Source organism: Pseudonaja textilis, chromosome 2 (genome assembly GCF_049901715.1).
Source record: "Pseudonaja textilis isolate UNSWEBS1 chromosome 2, rPseTex1.2, whole genome shotgun sequence".
Classification (NCBI taxonomy): domain Eukaryota; kingdom Metazoa; phylum Chordata; class Lepidosauria; order Squamata; family Elapidae; genus Pseudonaja; species Pseudonaja textilis.
Window position 1 is genome coordinate 98,480,248 of NC_141991.1, and position 21,118 is coordinate 98,501,365.

The following is a 21,118-nucleotide window of genomic DNA, read 5'->3' on the forward strand; positions in this document are numbered from 1 at the left end:
CTGAAATAAATTCTCTTCCAAATGAAAAACTGGTGGAAAAGCACAGGTGAATTTCACTGTCTTGTAGTAGTGAGGCCCTGAAGCCCTTGCTATGTTTCTTGAAAACCTCCCACAGATGCAAGCACAGAGTAGCCAGAAGACCTTTTTAAGTTACGCAATTAGCTCCTAGTGCCATTGTAAATTTACTAAGCAATCCATATTCCATCTGTTTATGGGATGAATTGAGCTTTTAAACCTCATTTCCTAATTACTGGACGAGCTCCAGCAACCCCACTTGAACCGATCTATTCTAAGCCTGGTAACTGGTGCCGGAGAAAAGTTGAGATCCAATGAGTAATACGCTTCTATCTTTTTTTATGTAGGAAGTAGCGTAATGGGGGGAGGGGGAACTCTTCCAGCGTGCCCCTTCTTTAAATACTTTTAAGTAGGCTATAGCAGGTGATCTAAGCCTTACTTGATCACCCCCTTTTAAATTAATATTGTAGCAGTGGCTGAAACGAGAGAAGGGGCCAGAAAATGTCAGTTGAACGCAGCACTTACAACAGAGTGCTTTTTGACAAATAGGATCAAAGTACTTTATAGTCTTCAGTTGTGAATGTTTTAGAGTTGTTTCTATTATTGCCAAAAGGGAACTAAGAGCTACTTTAAAAGAACTGCATGCTGAGTCTGTGTTAAATGGGAGGAAATTAGTTTTTAACCTCCTTCCTAGATTTTACTCAGTGTACTACCCTGGGCCTATGTGTCTGAATTAATGAGATATCCCTTCCTTTGCATTCAGGGCACAGAGTTCCTGAAGGCCAAACACAAAAATAATATAATAATCTAATACTTATTTCTCTTTTAATAAATATGTACCTACAGAAATGGTAAATGCAAAAGAGTTTTTATCTGCAGGACAGACCTAAAGCTCAGACAACTGAGTCAGTTTCATCAATGACATGCTTCCCCAATCTATTGGCTTCTGCTAGTTTTGGACTTCTGTTCCCATAAGCCCCAGCCATCATGGGAATAAATAATAGAAGCTGAATTTCCCAAAGCTTGAGCACAACATACTGAGATGTTATATTACATTGCAGCAAACTCGATGAGAAGCTGCAGCCAAGAATATAGCTGGTTAGTACCATTTACTGGCAAATGGGATTTCCGTAGGTTGGTCTTGTTTCTAAGTTGTACACCTGATTTCTGCATCTACACAGAATAAAAGGAATGAAGTAGATTGGGGGAACAAGGAGGATGTCTGCTCCAGTGGTGGTATGTTACTGGTTCGTATGTCTGGTTTCACCAAACAGGTAGTAAAAATCACTACCAGTTCCACTGAGAGGATAAAAAAACAAAAAGTGCATGGGTGGGTGGAAGGGTTGCTCCTAGCCTTTCATTTCTTCATCCTCTCAGCTGACTGGCTTGTTAGGTGCTTGCACACGCCCACGATCACCCACTGAACCAGTAGCAACTAAGGTAGGATCCCACTACTGTTTTGCTCCCACTCGTGTCTTGAACAAAATCTATAAACATTTCATATGTAATTAGGCACTACGCACACATTCATTTGAGATAAGAACAGTCATTAAACCTCTAGGCACTTACTGGAAATACTTTGGATAAAGCTATCTTAACATTGCTCACTAATAATGGATATTTTTAATCATAAGAGCAACTCGATAACATCAGACCAGAGAGCTGTGTAGTTCAGCCTCCTGCTCTCTGTTGTGACCAACCAATTCCCTTGAGAAACCTCCCAATCACAAGCCCAGCAACTAGCATTGCATACCTATTCCCTCGGGTATCTGAGGTGACAATCGTGACTGGACACCATTTGGTTCAAGCCAAATATCTGAAGGACATTTAATGGATCTCATCATTTGGGGCCACTTCAACTATTTAGTCCTCTTGCTTCTCTCAGAAGAACAATCCTGCTAATACTTATTTTATTAAATTGTTAAATGAATCAAAATGTTGGAGTTGTACTGTAGTAAAATAGCCAGCTGCCGAAACCATTTTTTAATGGAACTAACCTGGGGCATTGCACATCATTGCAAAGTTGTACATACTTTGTGGAAGATGTGAGTTAAATTGCTGAGAATTGTCTGAATTGGAGCATTCAGCCCCAGAGCTTTTAGGCTACTCTGCTGTACTTGGAACACAGAGGAATGTCTCTGTGGAAGTACTAAAATCTCACAGAAAATCCATTCAATAGGAAAAGGTGAAATTCTGCACAGTATATTGGTAGCATGAAGCACTGTTTGTTCAGAAACCTCCTTTTAACATACGCACAAATTGTTTGTGAGACATTCTCTGGCACTCAAAATTTCCACTTTAACTTGGAACTTACAAAAGGGACTACCATAAAACTGATCCACCAAATGGAACACCTACAAGTGTGGCAGTTTCCCTAAAGCCCCTATAATTAAAGCATGCAAAAATAGAAGAAGTAGCCCTCATTTTCTTCAGAATCACCTTTAAGGGCAACTATCCATTTGCTTTGCTCTTCTGAAGCAGTCTTCTGTAGGCCTGGGCATTGCTCCTGGGTGAAGGAACCTTCTGCAGGGAAGCAGCTCTGGAGTTGTGCCTGCCCGTTTAGTCAAGGTTTTCATTATCAGTAAGAAACGAGTGAAAGGCCCAAGTCCTGCTTGGTGCCAAGAGAAAGAAGGACAACGTCTTGGGAACATCACATGCCAACAAGAAGACTATTGAGAGCACAGGGCCACCGTTCCTGTCCCAAGGAAGCCAACAAGGATGACACAAACAGGCATCTGTCCGCCCATCTGATTCCCATGTTGAGTTCTCTGTGAAGATGCCTCCCTCTGTTCTGTCATTCTGTAATGTGGTTATGGACACAATCATGCAAACCTGTACAAAATATAAGAAATATTACAAGCAAGCAGATCATGAGCACTAGGACGCTGTTGAATGTATGCTTATAGTAGCAGATACATTTTTTAAAAAAATCTGAGCATGTGTTAACCTGGTTCTGGTTTTGGTTTTCCATTCTCTCTTCTCACACTTTTTCACAACTTCCTCAGATTAACTCCTCTAAAAGTGGTGTGATTCAAAACACTTTTACTACCAGTTCTGTGAGAGTGGCTTGGTGGGCGTGGTGTGGCTTGGTGGGTGTGGCAGGGGAAGAATACTGTAAAATCTCCATTCCCTTTCCACTCCTGGAGGAAGGTTAATGCAAAATCCCCTTCCCTCCCCACCCCACTAACCTGCTTTCCAGCTCCATTCCCCTGTGTAGGGCAACAAAAGAAGACCCAGCCGATCAGCTGGGACTCAGGAGGCAGAGAATAGATGGGAGCGGGACCAGTCAGAGGTGGTATTTGCTGGTTCTCTGAACTACTCAAAATTTCCTCTACTGGTTCTCCACAACCAGACAGAACTGCTGAATACACCTCTGCCTCTAATGCCAAACCAAGTGTACCCCCAGTGTTGCAACGCACTCACACTTTGCTCCCATCAAGGCAAAGCCAGTCTTTTTCTACTAAGTTTTTCTTTGTTGCAGCGGGTAACAATTGAGACATTTTAAATCCTTCTGATGGCTTACTTCTGATGCCCCCTCCCCAAAAGAAGAAAAAGAAGCAAAGGTGACTGAGTGCTTACTCTAAAAACAGGTGCTGCTTTTCATAGAATAATCTAATTGCAATTGTCTCTCTTTCTTACCGCCTCTCCCCAAGGAATTCAGGAGTCATAGAAACTTGCGTTGGAAAAGGGCAAGTCTAGCTTGTGCTAACAAGGCTCCAAGGCCCACAAAACTCCAAGGGCCCTGTTTGTTTGTTTTTTTTTTGTTTGGTTGGTTTTTTTGCTTGTGTAAATGAAAGGAGTTAGAGCACATACAAGAGAGCAGAAAGAGTGAGTTTCGGAAGAAGGCTCCTCTGAAGGAAGTGGATGTCAGGACCATCTCAGGTAAGGGAGCAGATCATGTTGACTGAGGGGCTGCAATGGGAGCTTCTGTGCTTGGCTTAAGGAGGAGGGCTAAATTTGATGGGTCTTTATGGTTGGCACAATGACGGATCCGCCATTGGTGGCAGATACTGAAAGGGAGGAAAGGGTCGAGCACAAACATTGCAGATGCCACGTAAGAAACCTATTGGTCTCAGATTTACATGTTGCAGTTTCCCAGGGATGACCCAGACTTGTCAGGTGCATTGGGCTGGAACAATATCCAGGACAAGGAGATGGGCTTTAGAAAGAAGCTTGGGAGACCAGAGCAGTGCTCTTGATTCTGGTCCGTCCTAACTCAACCATGTTCTTTTGAGGCCGTTACTTCAGTGCCAGATCATCTGCCATCAAGTGAGGCCATATCTGATCTGGTAGAAAGCTTTTCACAGAAGAAGTGACTCAAGAGTCACTCCACTTGGATTATATTCCGAGATTTGGCTACCAATTGTGGCAACAGCAGAAAGCAAGAGCTATATTTCAAGGCCCATTCCTTATCACAAGTAGTCACAATGGCAGAAAAATAAAATGGCATCTCATGACAATTTGGAAGAAGAAGAGGTCTTTCTAAATGGAGAAGGAGGTAGAGGTCAATAGGTTGTCAAGGGGAGAGGTAACCATCTCCAATTCTATTTTCACAGTGGGCATTTTGACTCCTCTTCCTCCCTCCTTCCATCTTTTTCTTCTTTCTTTCTTTGCCCTTTGCATTTCTCTGCTAGAACACAACCTCCAATTTTGCCTCCAACAGGCCTACAAGGCAGATTTGGTTAAATATAGGGAGTGGTTCAAAATTATCCCATGCAAGTTCCAGGACCTGAGCCTGAGTCTTCCTCACTCTGGCTTCTTATGCCATATACATCATCGGATGTTGGCAATCCTATTTTTATCAAAGTGCTGTTGAGTTTTGTCCAAACCAGTCCCTTAGATTTTGAAGCCATGATGTTCTTCTTCTGCCTGGACCCCGTTTGCCTTCAATCTTTCTTTGGAGGATTAAGTGAAGTATGCTGTATTTTTCTGGGGGTCGCATCACATATCCAAAATATTCTAGCTTTTCCCTTTTTATGGTTTTGATGGCTTTCCCAGGCAGCTTATCCACCTCCTCATTTCTGATTTTGTCAACCCAACTTATAAGTAACAGCTGTCTGTAAATCCTCATTTCAAATGCTTCTAGTCTCCTCAAGTGGCTTTCTGTCAGAGACCAACTCTCCACTCTGTAGAGCAGGATAGAAAAGATATAGCATCTGACAAGCCTGATTTTCAACCTTAGGCTTATGTTGTCGTGACTGCAGAAGACCTTTTTAAAACATTCTGAAGAATGCTGTTTGAGCTTTCTCACTCTGGCTGCAGTGCTCTAACCACCACTCCACATTGGCTCTCCTTTCCCTAGGTGATGAAGAAGAAAACCAGCTTTGGAAATGCAAAGCGTCCACAGAAGTTGTTCCTGTGTTCATTCAGGGCCCTCTCAATGCCTGGCCACCCTTACCAGGCTCTTCCCACTTCCTTTCTTGGAGACTATGACAGCAGTATCCGCTATGCCAGCACCAGGACCCCCAAGGGACTGTTCTCTGTAAGTGAATGGTACACCTCTTCAGATGCTTCTGGGCTTTCCATCATCTAAATTTGCCTTAAATCCTGCTCAGTCTCCCTAAACAGGTTTGCCACTAGGGTTAACACCACCACCTCCAGTTCCTCATCCCAGTTATGGAAACCTGTCCTGGGCTCTGCTGCCAGCATTGGCTGGGCATATTGCCTGTGTTGCAATATGTCACCACTTTAATTTAGAGACAGTAACGGGTCCCATTCCTGAGCTTGCAAAGCTGTATTAATCTTCTTGCATCTCCCTGCCCTCAAGATTAACTGCCACTCGCTGACCTCCAGAGCAAACCAACTAAGCAAGGTCCATTGTTGATACTCACCAGTACTTCTTCACAACACAGCAGCAGAAAGCTTCAGCCTCCTCTGTTCTATTCCTCTGTTCTTGCCTTTGTTTTCCCACCATAGACCACTTCAGCCTGGACTAGAACAAATCTAGAGGACACTTTTTGGGGGGAAGGGGTGCTATAGATCTTCCCTAATTCTCATAGTCACAAATACCTTAAAGGTCATGGAAAACAGTTGCTGCTTCCCTTCTCACTACCCTATTACTAATACTAATTGTCACACAATTAAGACAAATTTAAAATCAACATTTAGTTACTTTACCCAATGGGCAAGTAGTTCACCTGCTTTGCTGTTCCCTCCCCACCCCCGAGGCTGGTTTTTGGTCTGCAAATACATGACAAAGTACAGGGCTGGTTCTACAAATCTCTAGATTTATTTATCCCCATATCCATGCCACGCACCACTAGTAAGGAAAGGCAGGAAGTACCAGCTGATCTTGCTGTTAAGGATAAGGCTGGTTGTGTTTCAGAAGATGCTCAGGCTTTAATTCTGACAGAGCAACATCAGTGTTGCTGGCCTACTGTATTTCCAGCAAATATTTAATTTAATTTAATTTAATTTAATTTAATTTAATTTAATATATAATAGAGCTGTGTAGAAGAAAGAGAGAAGGTGGGTGAGCTTGAGAAGAAGGAAGTAACCTGCTCATGTTCAGATTACTGATAAGCAATTACCAAGTGAGAACGGGAGCCTGTTCAATTCTACCCAGGCCAATAATCCAGGCCAATTACTCTCTTCCTGCTATGATTGTGCCAAAGATTTGTTAACATACCAGGCCAAATATTATCAAAACAGAAGTTGGCAATGACTTTTTACACTTTAGGGAAGTTGGCAATTTTATCTTTGCTTTTCAAACATAGCTCTTTATTATGGAATCATAAGGCTTGGTACCAGGCGGTACAGCCAAAGATTGTGAGTCATCTTGAAGGTCAGATCTCACAGTTGCTAGCCAAACAAGCAACACCCAAAACCAGAGCAATGGAATTTTCTCACTTGGGAATCAAATGTATTGGATCTCCAACCAAGGAATGCCTTCAGATTCTCTTAGGATCAGGACAGGACCAAGACAAAATAAGATTTGCAAGTATTGCAAATCAAGAGTACTCCTTCGTCATATGACGCAACTATGCACAGAGGTATGCATCCTCCTGCCCATAGATCCATAGTCCCTAATAAAGGGTATTACAATTATTCAGGATAATCTTTATGCAGATTATCGGGACCTGATGGACAGAGCAGATTGGATGCCTGTGTTTATTAAATATGAATTTTGATCCCTCCGCAGAGAGTGGGGTTGTTCTGAGGGTGTGGCCTTGTGCCAAGGAGGGGGCTTAGTGCTGCCACTCTGTATAAATCACTAAAGCAGGATCAGGGCAGCCAGAGGGGAAACAAGGTCCATGTGCTGAGACATCCCACACAATCAACGCCAGAACAAAAAGAGCTTCCCTGGTAGGGAAGGAGCCCATTTTGAACAGGATTTTCAAGAAGGGTCCCTCACAATGACAACGGTAGAAGCCAAAGCTGAAGAGGAGGACAAAAAGGAATCGGACTCGGTGTCAAATACCGTTCCAGAGGCAGCAACCACACCAGCATCCGATCCATCAAGCAGGGTAAGGTTGTCACTTGGGCAAGGATTTGAGTTCGTCCAGTTCTCACATTGTGCTGGGACCAGAGACGGGTCAGTGCTGGGGTTGGGCTTTGAGGGAGAACAAGCGCCACATATCAAGGCCATGAGCAGAATGCAAAAGAGCAGGATTCGGATAAGGGCAGAAATGGCTGTTTGGGGGAAATAAAGATGGCCACCCTGTTCAGCAGCATTCCCTGCAAATAGAGTACTGTGTTTTCAGGGTCCCCTTTCAATATGAATGACTACATCACCACTCTTAATCTTCCATAGCCAATAGTTTGTTTTATGTCACCCATCCATGCAGATAGATTTCTTCTGGGAATGCTGGTTGCACCTATATACTCTAGTCTAGGCTTTTCTCAGACACTGTCCTTTCAGTCACAGCATTTTAAATTAAAAGGGCGTGAAAACAAATTGAGGAAGTAATTGTGAAGGAAGCATAAATGAAAAATACCAGAATGTGATTTCTGCAGTTAATGAGGGTGTGTTATGTCTCTTCCTGGAGAGTCTGCTATCCAATCACATCCTTGATTTAAATTTCAAGGAAGAAAACACTCAAGGTTACCATCAACAGGCAGCATTTGGAGATGAAAACAGACAACCCAAATTATCTGTTTTCTATGCTGCTCACAGTTGGAAAATGCATAGTATCTCCATTTTAACTTAAATATCTCTAACTGGGTCATATTTCTTTTCAGGTAAATTTGGAAAGTGCCTATTTTAATTTAGAATAACGATTTCTAAATGCGTCATATTTTTCCCCAGGGAAATTTTCACAGCTTCCACCCCAAAATAAGACCATCATACATTCATACACAAACTCACAAAACTGGAAGGAGCCATTTTTGGCCTTTTCAGTGCAGGAATCCAAATGTTGCTTTCCCAGCAGAAGGCTGCTTATAGAATATATACACACATCCCTCACAGATCCTTCCAACTGGATTGCCCAAAAGTTTTCACTGGTTCCAAAAACTTTTAACTGCCCTGCAGGAGAGCAATTTTTTAAGAGGGATCACAGAACACAAAGGGAAATGATTACTATTTTTGTTTTCAGTTCCAAGCAATGCAATGTCTCTCTAACCCACCCATAAATCAGCTCTTTCCCATGTCATACAGACTTGTGTTTTGCACTTTTCCTCCTCAGTTACAGAATGTCACATTTGTCCTCGTTCAATTCCATTCTGTTCATTTCAGTTCATTGTTCATGCCTCTCTAGATCTTTTTGACTCTTCTCTCTTTCTTCTAAGGCATTGACTACCCCTTCCAACATTGTGGTATCTGCAAATTTCATAAGAGGTCTCTCAACACCGTCATCCAAGTCATTGATGAAAATGTTGAAAGACCCCGGGGCCTAGGACAGAGCCATGAGCACACCCCTCCATGTGTGTCCTTGGTCATAGAGAAATCTACATTAATGATCTGGACTTTTCCAGTTTCCTATATTTTCATCATTTAATTGAGGTCAAATCCTGACAGGGAAGGAACAGAGGAAACTTTAACTGCCCAAAGCTTGGTTGCTTCACTCCTTTTGCCCTCTTCAGTTCCTGAGGAACAATACTTTTTTCTGCAATAAATATACATCCAGCTTCTAATCAGGGGTGGGATTCAAATTTTTAACAACCTGTTCTGTGGGCATGGCTTAGGTAGTGGGCATGGCTTAGGTGGTGGGCGTGGCTTGGTGGTCATGTGATTGGTTGGGCATGGCCAACTCAATATCACTCACATCGAGGCACGCATCTCCTCGCCTGACCTCTCATGACTGTGGGGATGCTGCAACAGTCGTAAGTGTGAAAAATGGTCATAAGTCACTTTTTTCAGTGCAATTGTAACTTTGAATGGCCACACCTCAGCTGTTTTCTTCAGCTGCAATTGAAGATAAGTATTAGCTTTTTTAAACACGGAACACGTGCGCAAAGCATGCATTTGGCACACACGCATGCAAAGCACATGCTCACCGCACTGAATCGCACCCCTGGCTCTAAGGTGTCTTTCCCAATTATAATGCTGGGTAAGTGTTGATTTAGGTGACTTAAACAATGCTAGGGAGGAAAATCTGGTGGACATATATGCAAATCACTTTACCGTTTGCTCACCCAAACGACCAACCTTCTGTGACACAATTAACTCCACTTCTTGAAGTACAGCATGCCATTCCACAATATATGACTCTGAATCATATACACTGATTGCCTGTGATCCTTCAGAGCACTGAACAAATCAATTATATATTTAATATCTTCTTAGTAATATCTACCTAGAAACAGGCTCAGATTTTTGCTCAGCAAAGAATACAGTAACCTTAACTGAGCTGTTTCTTAAGAGCAGATGGCAGATTCTTTTTTATTATGAACAAAGTATCAACATTGTGAAAAGAGAAAAGAATAAAGTGATCAAAACCTATCTATATATTGATCTGTACATAAACGCTTCCTATAATATTTTTTTATTAAAGTTTAAAAATATAAAGATAGAAAATTAATGCAAATTAAGAAAAAGTAAAAAATAAAAAAATAAAAAGTGTAGAGAAAAGGAAAAAAGGGAAAAATAAAGAAAATACATTTAAAAACAGACAGATATCCTTTTTGACAAGAAATTGATGAAAATTCTCGGTCATCCAGGTAGAGTTGACTGGAATTTGAGGCATGGACTTATTTTCTTCTTGGTTTAAGACATTTTAAAATAAAGAAGTCAATTTGCTGTTCATCCAAGCAGCTTACCCAGTCAAAGCAGGTTAATTAGGCAGGGAGTCATTGCAATGTACCAACTCCTCCTGCACCAACCTCAGGGTTTCCTCCCCAAAATGTGTGGCAATATGTTGATGAAGATTCTCAGTCATCTGGGTACAGTTGTCTGGAAACTGAGGCATGGCAACTGGACTTATTTTCTTGTTTCATATATGTATGTATGTATGTATGTATGTATGTATGTATGTATGTATCTTTTCCCTCAACCACATGTTCCAAAAGCTGATTACTTTTCAGTCGTCCCCCTTCAGAACTCCTACAACAATGTAACACAATTATTTTGTAAATCCAGGGTAAGAAAGTTATCCAAGTCACTCTTCTAGTTTATTATTTATATGTTCTTTTAGTTATTAAGATACCAGCCAATTTTCTTTGTAAATCCAGTGTAGCACCTTTTTCCATATCATTCTTGTAATTTGTCGTTTTTAAATTCAAATCTAAAACGTGATTCTAAGTTGTATCCTCTTCCGTCCCTTCTTTTAAGCCCATATTTATGGTAGCAGACCATGTAAAGAGCAGTTTCTGGGTGCACTGTTCTGAAATCATCTCAAATACTTGCAAAATTGAATTATTTTTCTCTAACTGTATTAGTGAGTCTCTTCTTTAATTATAATCTTTCATTCTTTCTTCTTGCTGCTCCTGTCCAGCCTTCAACATCTATGTAATCATGTTTTTCTCTCATCTACAAATTTTTCCCACAGGAAGATTTCTTACAGTTAAGCTCAAAATCTTCATACATTTTAATAGGATTTTAAAGAACTAACAGAAAGGATTCTTATAATTACTTTCAAAATCTTATTTCCAATCCATCCAACCCCATTTAAAACTTTCCAAAATCAATGTTGTAATCACCCTTTTGCTGTTTATTTAAAAAAAAGCAAAAGGTGTATATGAAACTTCCTTTGCTAAGTATTTCAAGCAGTGCTGAGGTGATCAGGTTCATTATGCCTACAGATGACTACAAGATACCCCAAAGGCAGGAAATATATTCTACCACCTTCCTTATTGACATCAGAATAGAATAGAATAGAATAGAATAGAATAGAATAGAATAGAATAGAATAGAATAGAATAGAATAGCTTTATTTTCACTTTAAATGTACACTAATCAGCACATATTAAAATGAAATTTTGTTGTATAAAGCTGTCAAAGAGCAACCACCTTCAATATTCACTACATAAACATGACAAAAATATAAATAAATAAATAAAATGATAAAAAAGGGAAAATGTACTTTAGCTATTTGCCCCACAAATCCCTAGAATTGTTCTCTTTTGCTTTTGCTTGTTTCTCTTCATTTATTTTGTAACTTTTCACCTTGGGCAGTCATTTCCTTATGCTTGTAGGAGCACACTTACTCAGTACTTTAGAATTTCCCCTTGGCTAGAAATCAGAAATAGAATGGCTTGTATATATCCCTCATCTATTCGTTCATTCATTCACTTTCTTTCGGCAATTTTTAGAGTTCTGCCTTCTACCTCAATATTGTGGACTAGTGTTTATACTTCCTGGGATAGGACTAACTATATGTGAAATAGAGCAGTTATACTTTTTTTTCCAAAACACACTTGTAGCTCAGAAGCCCCTGCCAAGCACTTTGTATTTTTTTATGCCAATGTAAGGCATATAACTTAATTTTAGGAAATGTAATGGTATGTAGGAATGACTTGGAAGACAAGAGGAAGAGCCACAAACTAGAAGGTCTGATAAGAAATAACTGAATACACAGAAGGAATGGTAGTGTGGCAAACACCTCAGCAGGGCCCTTTCTTGGATGGTAAAGGCAAAAGGGGTAGTGATGTACTTTCAGACTTGCAACGTACAATAAAGTTAGAGCTAATAGTTCTGGGTGTGTATAATGGTATATGGGAATGAACTTAGTTTAGTTTAGTTTACTTTATTGTCATTGCACCTTGTACAACAAAATCAAACACCATCTTCAGTGCACATCATGACCAGGAAAATAAACGCAAACACACATCCTTCACACTCCACACATTGAACCAAAAAACCCCAACACCGCACCAACACTGCACTATACAGTAGAATTCAAAAGAGCTATTGCCCTGGGATAGAAGCTGTTTTTCAGCCTATTTGTGATTGTTTTTAATATTCTATACTGTCTGCCAGATGGTAATAGTTCAAAAAAAGGGTTCCCAGGATAAGATGGATCTTTGAGAATGTTTTGAACTTTCTTAAGGCAGCGGAAGCTATAAAGCTCTTCCAGAGAGGGGAGAGGGCAACCAATGATCTTCTGGGCAATGACGTTAACCCTCTGGAGTGCTTTCCTATCTGCCACTGTGCAATTGGCAAACCATACAGAGGTGCATGAGAAATACAGAAACTTGAGAGAAGAGGGGAGATTGTCTAGGGAACAATCAGATAAAATGTGAGGAGGAGCCCATAGCAGAATAATGGACAGAGAAAGAAACTTAAAAAGGGTCAACTCTAAACTTATCAGGTGATAAAAAGAGATAACAGGAGATTTGTATTTTCAGACTTGCAAAATCCCGTTAATGTTGCCTTTAGAATTTTAGAATTGGTTCATCTTGTCATGCGTCCTCTCTGGTCTGCTTGTGAGGCTGACAGCGTACTTCTTGTCAGGACTTTTTTTGCTGAGCAACAAAAATAGAAATTGCTGAAAAGGTGAAGTATTTAGAACTAGCAGCTCTTGAGTTGTAGACACCTGCTGTTTCATGTTTCTTGTTTCTTTAAAAACAACATTAGGACTATTTTAAATACGCAAATGTGCCCAGTTTCAAAGCATTTGTTGTTTGAATCAGCAGAGTATTTTTAAAAACTTTTTTTTAAAATGAGGCATTTTCTCCCTCCTGTTGTCTCTTTGGAAGTTCTGTTTCAATTCCCCCCCCAAACACACACACACTTTTCTTTCATTTAGTCCTATTCCATTTTTGGAGACGGCCTGGACAAGTCCCTTCAGCTTTCTTCAGGCAAGTTTTTTCAGAAGTGGTTTGCCATTGCCTTTTTCCTGTGGTTGAAAGAAAATGACTGGCCCAAGGTCACTCAGCTGGCTTTGTACTTAAGGCTGGATTAGAACTCACTATTCAGTTTCAAAATGTCTATAGAAAACTATCTGGAAATCACTCCAGTGTAAATGATAATACGTATTTATCTGAATTAAGTTGTACTTTTTGTAACACATTTTTAATTCATAGTTACTGTGTATTATTTTAATCCATACTTTCAGCAGCTGTTTTAGTTACAGGAAGCTTGTGGTTTTATCATTCAGATCAGACAGGAGTTCTATGAATCCCTAAATTATCCCTTATAATAAAAAAAAGGTTATCACTTGAGAGAGGTAAGTGACCTCTGATCTCAGCCTCAGTAATTTTTCATGATTAAATGGAAAATTTAAAAACTACAAAAATCAAACCCCATCAATCTATAAATATGCAATCCAACTTCCTATAAAAGCTTAAGTTCTTAAGTTAAGTTCTCAGAGAAAGCCTTTGGCAGATGAAACATGGATGGGCTATTAAGATAAATGGTAAGTGACTATGAACTATGCAGCTCACTTAGGTTTGGCTAATACACTCCATGATCCCTAGACAAAAAAAGGTTAGGACCTGTTTTAAATCTCTTTTCTGTAGGGGCTAGTCAAAGGGAAAAATAAATGCTGGTGTTATTAAATTACTCAAAACCAGTAGAATCCATTTTAATTTCTTTTATCTATAATTAATTTCTTCATCTCGACAGGTTACTTATAAATCACATCAGCCTTTCCAAGTATACCTCTGGCATTGGTTGTTTATGACAAGAAATTCAGGGAAGGCCAGACATTGTTTATTATGACAGGGAATGGTCCTGAAATTCTATAAGCATGAAAAATAGATGCAGAAACAAGAAGGAATCACGTTGGTGGCCCTTCCTACTTCTCCCTCATTCAAATGAAGGGCTTATTCACAAGACATCCCAAAGTTCATACTTCAAATGAGAATGGTGCCCCCAAAACAAAGAGAAAGGCCAGACCATTTGACTGACATGAAGATATGCCTTGATGTGCCTGATCAGGATAGGCAAAAAGGATTTTTATTCATTTATTCACTTCCATCATTTGAATCCACATGCATGATGTGTCCTCAACATCCAACCATTTTTTTTTTTAGGGACTGGTTGAAGTTACAATAGACTTGAAAAAATTACTTACAACCTGTCCTCACACGTTTAACCATTGCGACATCCCTAAGATCATATGATCAAACTTTGGGCGCTTAGCATCTAGGTGTACAACAGTCACAACATAACAGGGTTAAGTGATTGCCATTGTGGTCTTCCTATCCAGCTTCCAACAAGAAATCAACAAGGGAAATCAGGTTCATTTAACAACCATGTGATTCACTTAAGTGCAAGGATTCATTTAACAACCATTCCAAAGAAGGTCATAAAATTGGGTGCAACTCACTCAACAACCCCTTGCTTCGCAATATAAATTTGGGTCCCAGTGCTAGTTGTAAGTCAAGGACTATCAGTATGGCCTTATTAGTTGCAGAAAAAAAACCCTAAACATAAATGCAGCAGCTACTTTGTTTCTAAACACTTAGAGCAGGGGTGGGCAAACTACGGCCCGTGGGCCACATCCAGCCCGTTGGTCATTTTAATATGGCCCACCTCTGAAAAAAAAAATTCCCCTCTGAAAAAAAATTGGGGCTGGCCAAAAGAGACCCCGCGCCGCGCGCCATAAAATTGCACACACAACACGGAGCTGGGCAGCCGCTTCCCTGGTGGCGGGGCCGAGGTCGCCACCCAGGGAACGCCCACTGCTTTCCCTCCGCCCGGGCTCCGCTCAGGTGTCCGGCTGGGGCTGTCAGGAGTTGCTACTGCGGGCGCAGCTCCGCGCGGCTCCAGTCCCGCGTTGCCTTGGGAAGGGAAAGGCAAAACCAGGAGCCACTGAGCCTAAGCCTCCAGTGCCGCTGCTGCCATTGCAAAGCGCCACCGCGGCTCTTCCTTTTTGCCTTTCCCTTCCCAAGGCAACGCGGGACTGGAGCCGCACGGAGCTGCGCCGGCGATAGCAACTCCTGACTCAGGAGGCCTCTCAGGGGAGGGGAAGGAGGAGAAGAAGGGGGGGGAAGGGGGGGCAATTCCCAAAAAAATCTTGTGCTGACCCGGCCTGTCTGTCAAATTTTAAAAGTCAATGTGGCCCCCGAGCCAAAAAGTTTGCCCACCCCTGACTTAGAGGAACATAATTTGTTGAAGCCATTAAGCGGTTACTATCTCACCCGTGCTTGAATTCACTTGTTCAAAAATTAAATTTTGATATGTCCAAACATGTAGATTTGCCCCTACCCCATCCCCTGCAAGTCAGATCCAGATCCTAACATAGAGTGTTTGGGAAGAAAGCCATGCTTATTTTTATGGGGAGGTGTCTTGTGTTATTTTGAACGGCTAAAATTCACAAGAATTCATAGGTAGGTTTGCTTTGATTCTAACATCTCATGGATCTTTCCCAATAAGGCAGATTTGATTGTGCATTTGGAATTCTGCCAGCGCTGATACACAGCCTTTCTCATATGTTTGGGTAAGATATGAGGAGAATAAGAAACAGCTTATGGTAAAGGAAAATTAACCATTGTTTTTCAAAAATCAGCATGGTTTGCAAAAACAAGTAGGAACCTTCAGTTGGACACTATATGATGGGAATAAGCTGAAAACAAAACTTCAAACAATGAACAGTATTGATTGGCATTTAATAGTATTTGGAACTAATTCATAGTTGCAGTCTTACAAGGAGGAGGTAAGCAGGTACACCATCATTCAAACTTTCCAAATTAAGAATTAGTATTTCTTCTTACCTAAATACAGTTATTAAATTCACATAATCTGGATTACAAATTAATCTTTCTTCTGGGTTTACAATACAGAGGCTAAACAAACCACCTCAAGCCTATTATTTATTAGAAAAGCAAAGATCAATTATATGCTATTTTGAAAACAAATATTATAGAAACATTACTGATACTAAAAGAAAGCATTCTATATTTCTATTCTGATCCATGGTGGCACAGTGGTTAGACTGCTGCTGATTGCCAGCTGCCTGCAATTTGGCAGTTAAAATCCCACCAGGCTCAAGGTCGACTCAGCCTTCCAAGGTGGGTAAAATGAGGACCCAGATTGTTGGGGGCAATATGCTGACTCCGTAAATGGCTTAGAGAGGGTTGTGAAGCACTGTAAAGGGGTATATAAGGCTAAGTGCTATTGCTATTCTAAAGGCAGTGTATCTACTTCCTTTGCTCCAGTATTTTCAAACCTGTTTATTACTCTGGTTCTGACAAATCTCCTACCACGTGTCTTTCCATTTGCTCTCCAGCTGTTCTAAGTCAAAAGGACAGTCAAGTAAGACCTTTTGCCATTTTGCAGAAGATCATTCATTCTAAGCTTGTCCTCCTCTCACTGGCAGCTCAATGAATGATGGCTCTGCCTTATATAAAGACCCCTTCCTCCCTAAGAGATCACGCTCCATCTGCTATAGTTATTGTCCAGGGGATGATAATAGCATTAAGTTGATCCCAGTTATTTTGCTTCAGGGTTTGCTTCCAGACATTGAACAAAAGCTCAATTAATGAGCAAATGAAAACACCCTTTGCTTTTTTTTTTTGAACCTAAGGTTTTAAAAGTGAACTCTTGGCTTTCCTATACACTCCCGATGCTGTGTTTTGTAAAGAGCTGTCCTTTTTCTGATGCTACATTTTGCAAAGGGATATGATTAACAGATGAGTCATCATCTATAATCTACTTTTGGGTAAAACCTCCATATAAGGACCGTGTGGGGGGAGGGCTTCTGTTTTACTTCCAAATGTCAATAGAATCAGAAAGTATGTCATCTGTGCAATCTGCATAATTTCAGTAATGAAGCTATTAAGGACATGATGCAAAATATGTCACTTGCAATGACCTATACCATCTGCATTATTTACACAAATGATGTTAACAAAAACTAATATAAATTCCAACTACTTTGGATGCATCTGACCTGATTGTTATTCAGGAAAGTATTTTGATGGAAAGTTTGTTCATTGCACCCAGAGTCTGCTGAAAGGAGGCTTATTCAGTCAAAGATTTACAGTACTTCATATATTATTATCATACAGAACAGAATCAATAAAATAGAAGAGTGAGCCGCTATCACCTTTTGCAGACAAGCAACCTTGATTTATATCATAGGAACAATGAAACTTGCCCCATTTGCAAAGGCATTGCAAGGATTCTGCCAGCAGTAGAGAGCTTTTAGCCATCTAGATACTGCTGTGAGCTGTACCACAAGTTCTCCTCACCACTAGCCCTGCTGATCAGGTTATTGAGTTGTAATCTAGTCACATTTACAAGGCCAGTGGTCTATATCAGGAGTCTCTGATCTTGATAACTTTAAGCCTGGCGGACTTCAAGTCCCAGAATTCCCTTTGCTGGCTGGGGAATTCTGGGAGTAGAAGTCCGCCAGGCTTAAAGTTAACAGATATAACAGATAATCAGAGTTGGAAGGGACCTTGTAGGTCATCTAGTCCAACCTCCACCCAAGTGGGAGACCCTACACCATTTCTGACAAATGGCAGTCCAATCTCTTCTTGAAACTCTTCTTGAAGTTGCCAAGGTTGGAGACCCCTGGTCTATAGCATGTGTTTTGGATACCCAAATGCATTACTGTGCATATATGCAAAGGTCAAAGCTCACAAAAACTCATATCTCTTAGTGAAAGTTGATAAGACAATAAAGATGCTGCCAGATTCCTTCTGAATAAACACTAGCGATCTTTCCATTTGCACATCTATTCTAGATGGCACAAATAGTGCTTTAGAACTCATGTTCATTCCTGATTCATTAAGTTTTTAAAGGCAAAAGAAGAAATACATAGAGGAGAGAACCACATAACTATATAGAGAGGACCACATTTTATATTATTGGCCTTTGTAGTTCAATATCATATCGAAAGGTCAACAAGTTAGTAAATGTATGATTGTTGTATATTCCTAGCTCAATCCTTCAAGTGAGCAATATTGGAAAGCTATGTGGCTTTGCTCCTGAGGTGGGTGACAAAAACTGACCACTGGAAAGATTCTTGTGAAATTAAGACAGGCCAAGTTGGAACCAACTGATTATTGTTCTTATTGTTCTTCTGTTTCAGTCAGGCTCTCCAGAACAAGAAGGCTTCTTCAATCTGCTGACTCACGTGCAGGGAGGACGTATGGATGAACAACGCTGTAACATTCAAATTGTACATGGCAAGAGTGGCTCAGATCCCGAAAACAGTGAGTTCTCTACGCTAAATAAGAAAATTTAGTAAATCCAGGAGTTACTAGGGCAGTGAATGCATTTTCCCAAAACCAAGCAAAACTTTGGATCCTGACTACTGCTAAAGAGAGATCATCTTCTGTTGGATCTAGTTTCAGTATTTACAAAACAGATGTCTTGGTATATGGGAAAGTTTTCTCGCAAAATTCATGTAAAATATTATGAGAAAGTCTTCTTCCACTACAGATTAACATACTGATAGCTCATTTACTTTTTCTAGAGTGCAACTGAAATCCCCTAACTACTGGGCCTATTTGTTAAGAGAAGCCATTTCCAATATTGCTTGGGGATTTCATTTGATAAATACTCATTGGCTGTTGGTGACTGTAGGGATATATCCATGTGGGGTGTTTTGTTTGCTTGCTTTTCTTTTTATTTATTTATTATTTTTCACATTTTTGAATCACCCACCTCCCTCAGAGCCAGAAGTTGTTTACCATTGTCTTCTTCTGACACATGATTACTTTCCTGGTAGTCTTCATTCAACCCAGTTTTGAAATCAGCCAAAGTTAGCTAGGAACTGTCTCACATCCATCAAATGCTAAGAAGCAAAAGTGCTAAATTAACAAACGGCCATGTTTGACATACCCCAGAGTAGTGACATCTAAAGCAATGAAAAATAATGTACTCTTGCTGTCCTTCATTATGCCCTCCATTGATAGCTGTTTCTATTTTGGGGGGCCTGCAGAGGATAGCCCTAGCCCACCCCCTGAGATGGACAACTTCATGAAAATGCTGGCTCATACACAGAGCCGACGAATGGACGATCAAAGGGTCAGCTTCAACTACCTTCCTGGTTTTCAGAACAGTAACACCAGCAGCCCAGCAGGCTCCGGGACCACCAAGGTGAGTCTCTTTAGAAATGGATGTGAGCAGGAGCAGGGTGGTCATTAAAAACCTGCCTAAACAGTGAAGAAGCCGGGTTGGTAAATCAATCAAACGGGCTAAACCACACACCCTGTTCTCAGAAGCCTTGTCTTACTAAGTCTGGAAACAGGCAAAGTAAATATAAATACAGCTGTATCTCTTTCGCCTTTTTTTAATGAGTTCCCTAACTCTCTAAAATTCTCAGGATGGATCATGCAATGGAAAATATATAAAATCTGAAACCTTGGTAACAAAAAGCAGCACACACCTAAAACAAACAGAGACATTCTTTGCCCCCATTCCACTATCATGTAGGAAACATGATAGAAACTTAATATATTTTTCAAGACAAATAATAGCATAAGAAACAGCAATCCCGTCTATGGAGCTATCATGTTTGCACAAGTGCATTTTGTACACGTGTGAAAAGGAGCAGGGTTTTGATCACAACAACATATCTCATTGAAATTTTTGGACAGCCTGCTGTCTGGGTTTTCCCCCCCCAGAATCATCTACCTTTGTGATGTTACGCATCAGGAATCTGGTTGCATTTTAGTTCAAATGCAGTCTCTTTTTTTGTACAGGTTTGGCTTGATCTAAAAAGTCCTCCAGTGCCCAATCAATCTGAATCTTTCCTCCTGGCACCATCTATACATTAAGACTCACAAGTGCTTCCTGCCTGTCCCGTGGAATAGAAAAGCTATTTTCAAAAGCCTTTCTTGGCAACCCTGCCTTCAAGGACTGGCCAGATATAGTTATCATCTCATTAGCACCTATGTTTGACCAAACTACTGTTTCTTTTTTTTTTCCTCACATTATCAAGTGGCTTGTTTTCTCTTCCAAGTGTGCCTTAACACTCTGATATCAGTCAGTCACGCATCCAGAAAGGGATAGGACAGGCAATTGTGCCTTGAGCAAAGACCAAACTATGTTGGAAAATGTCCTGGGGGGGAGGGGGACGACACAACTCCAGTGAACTTGTCATAAGGTTACAACGTGCTTGCTGCAAAACAGTCTCTAGTGAGAAATACGTATTTAAATATGAGAGGATTCACGGCACCCAGTCATAACCTCTCAAAATTCTCTTCCGAGTTGATTCTGTCTATGCCTAGGCTTGTGTCTGCTTCTGCCTAGCCACTCTATACAGAGGAAAATTATCCTGCCTTTTGCTGCATTATCAACCTCTGCCTATTTTCTTCTTGCAGAAATGAGATCCTCCCAGCCCTGCTTGGGAAAGCAGCAGAGATACCAATGTGATGCCACTAAGCACGCGCTATGCCTCTCACTCAAGATCATCCCTTCACTGCTGTATCAACCTTGCACATTTACTGTACATGCCCTGGGATTCTAATAAACATGTCCAACTGTTCCCTCCTTGTTGATTTCCTTAGCAGATATCCTAGCGTCAGGATGGGCAGGCCACTACAAGACAACACTGCTGGTGGCTTGAAGAAGAAGTTAGCTGTTTCTTGCCACGCATATGTATAATCAAAGCAAAAATGTGGATGACATTGCTACTAATTCTGTCTGCAGCTCTGGAAATAGTGAAGAATACAGAAGACTAAGAATTCCGAATCCCGCTTTCTCCCTCAGGAGACAAAGTTCTTGCTGCTGGACTAAATAATTGGACCCAAATTCCATCAAAAAGAAAATGACACTACTATTCTAACATTATTCATGCTTCAGTTTCACGTCATAGCTTAGAAA

General features: G+C 40.7%; 1 protein-coding gene across 1 annotated transcript; it reads left to right on the forward strand.

The window, feature by feature from the left end:
- The first annotated feature begins 3,879 nt into the window (after positions 1–3,879).
- On the forward strand, positions 3,880–20,754 carry PCP2 (Purkinje cell protein 2). The gene is made up of 7 exons (XM_087923172.1): positions 3,880–3,897; positions 5,318–5,508; positions 6,732–6,955; positions 7,279–7,481; positions 18,378–18,501; positions 19,233–19,390; positions 20,617–20,754. Exons 1-7 carry the CDS (start codon positions 3,880–3,882, stop codon positions 20,620–20,622), a joined length of 924 nt encoding a protein of 307 aa, XP_087779298.1. The 3' UTR covers positions 20,623–20,754.
- The last annotated feature ends 364 nt before the right edge of the window (positions 20,755–21,118 follow it).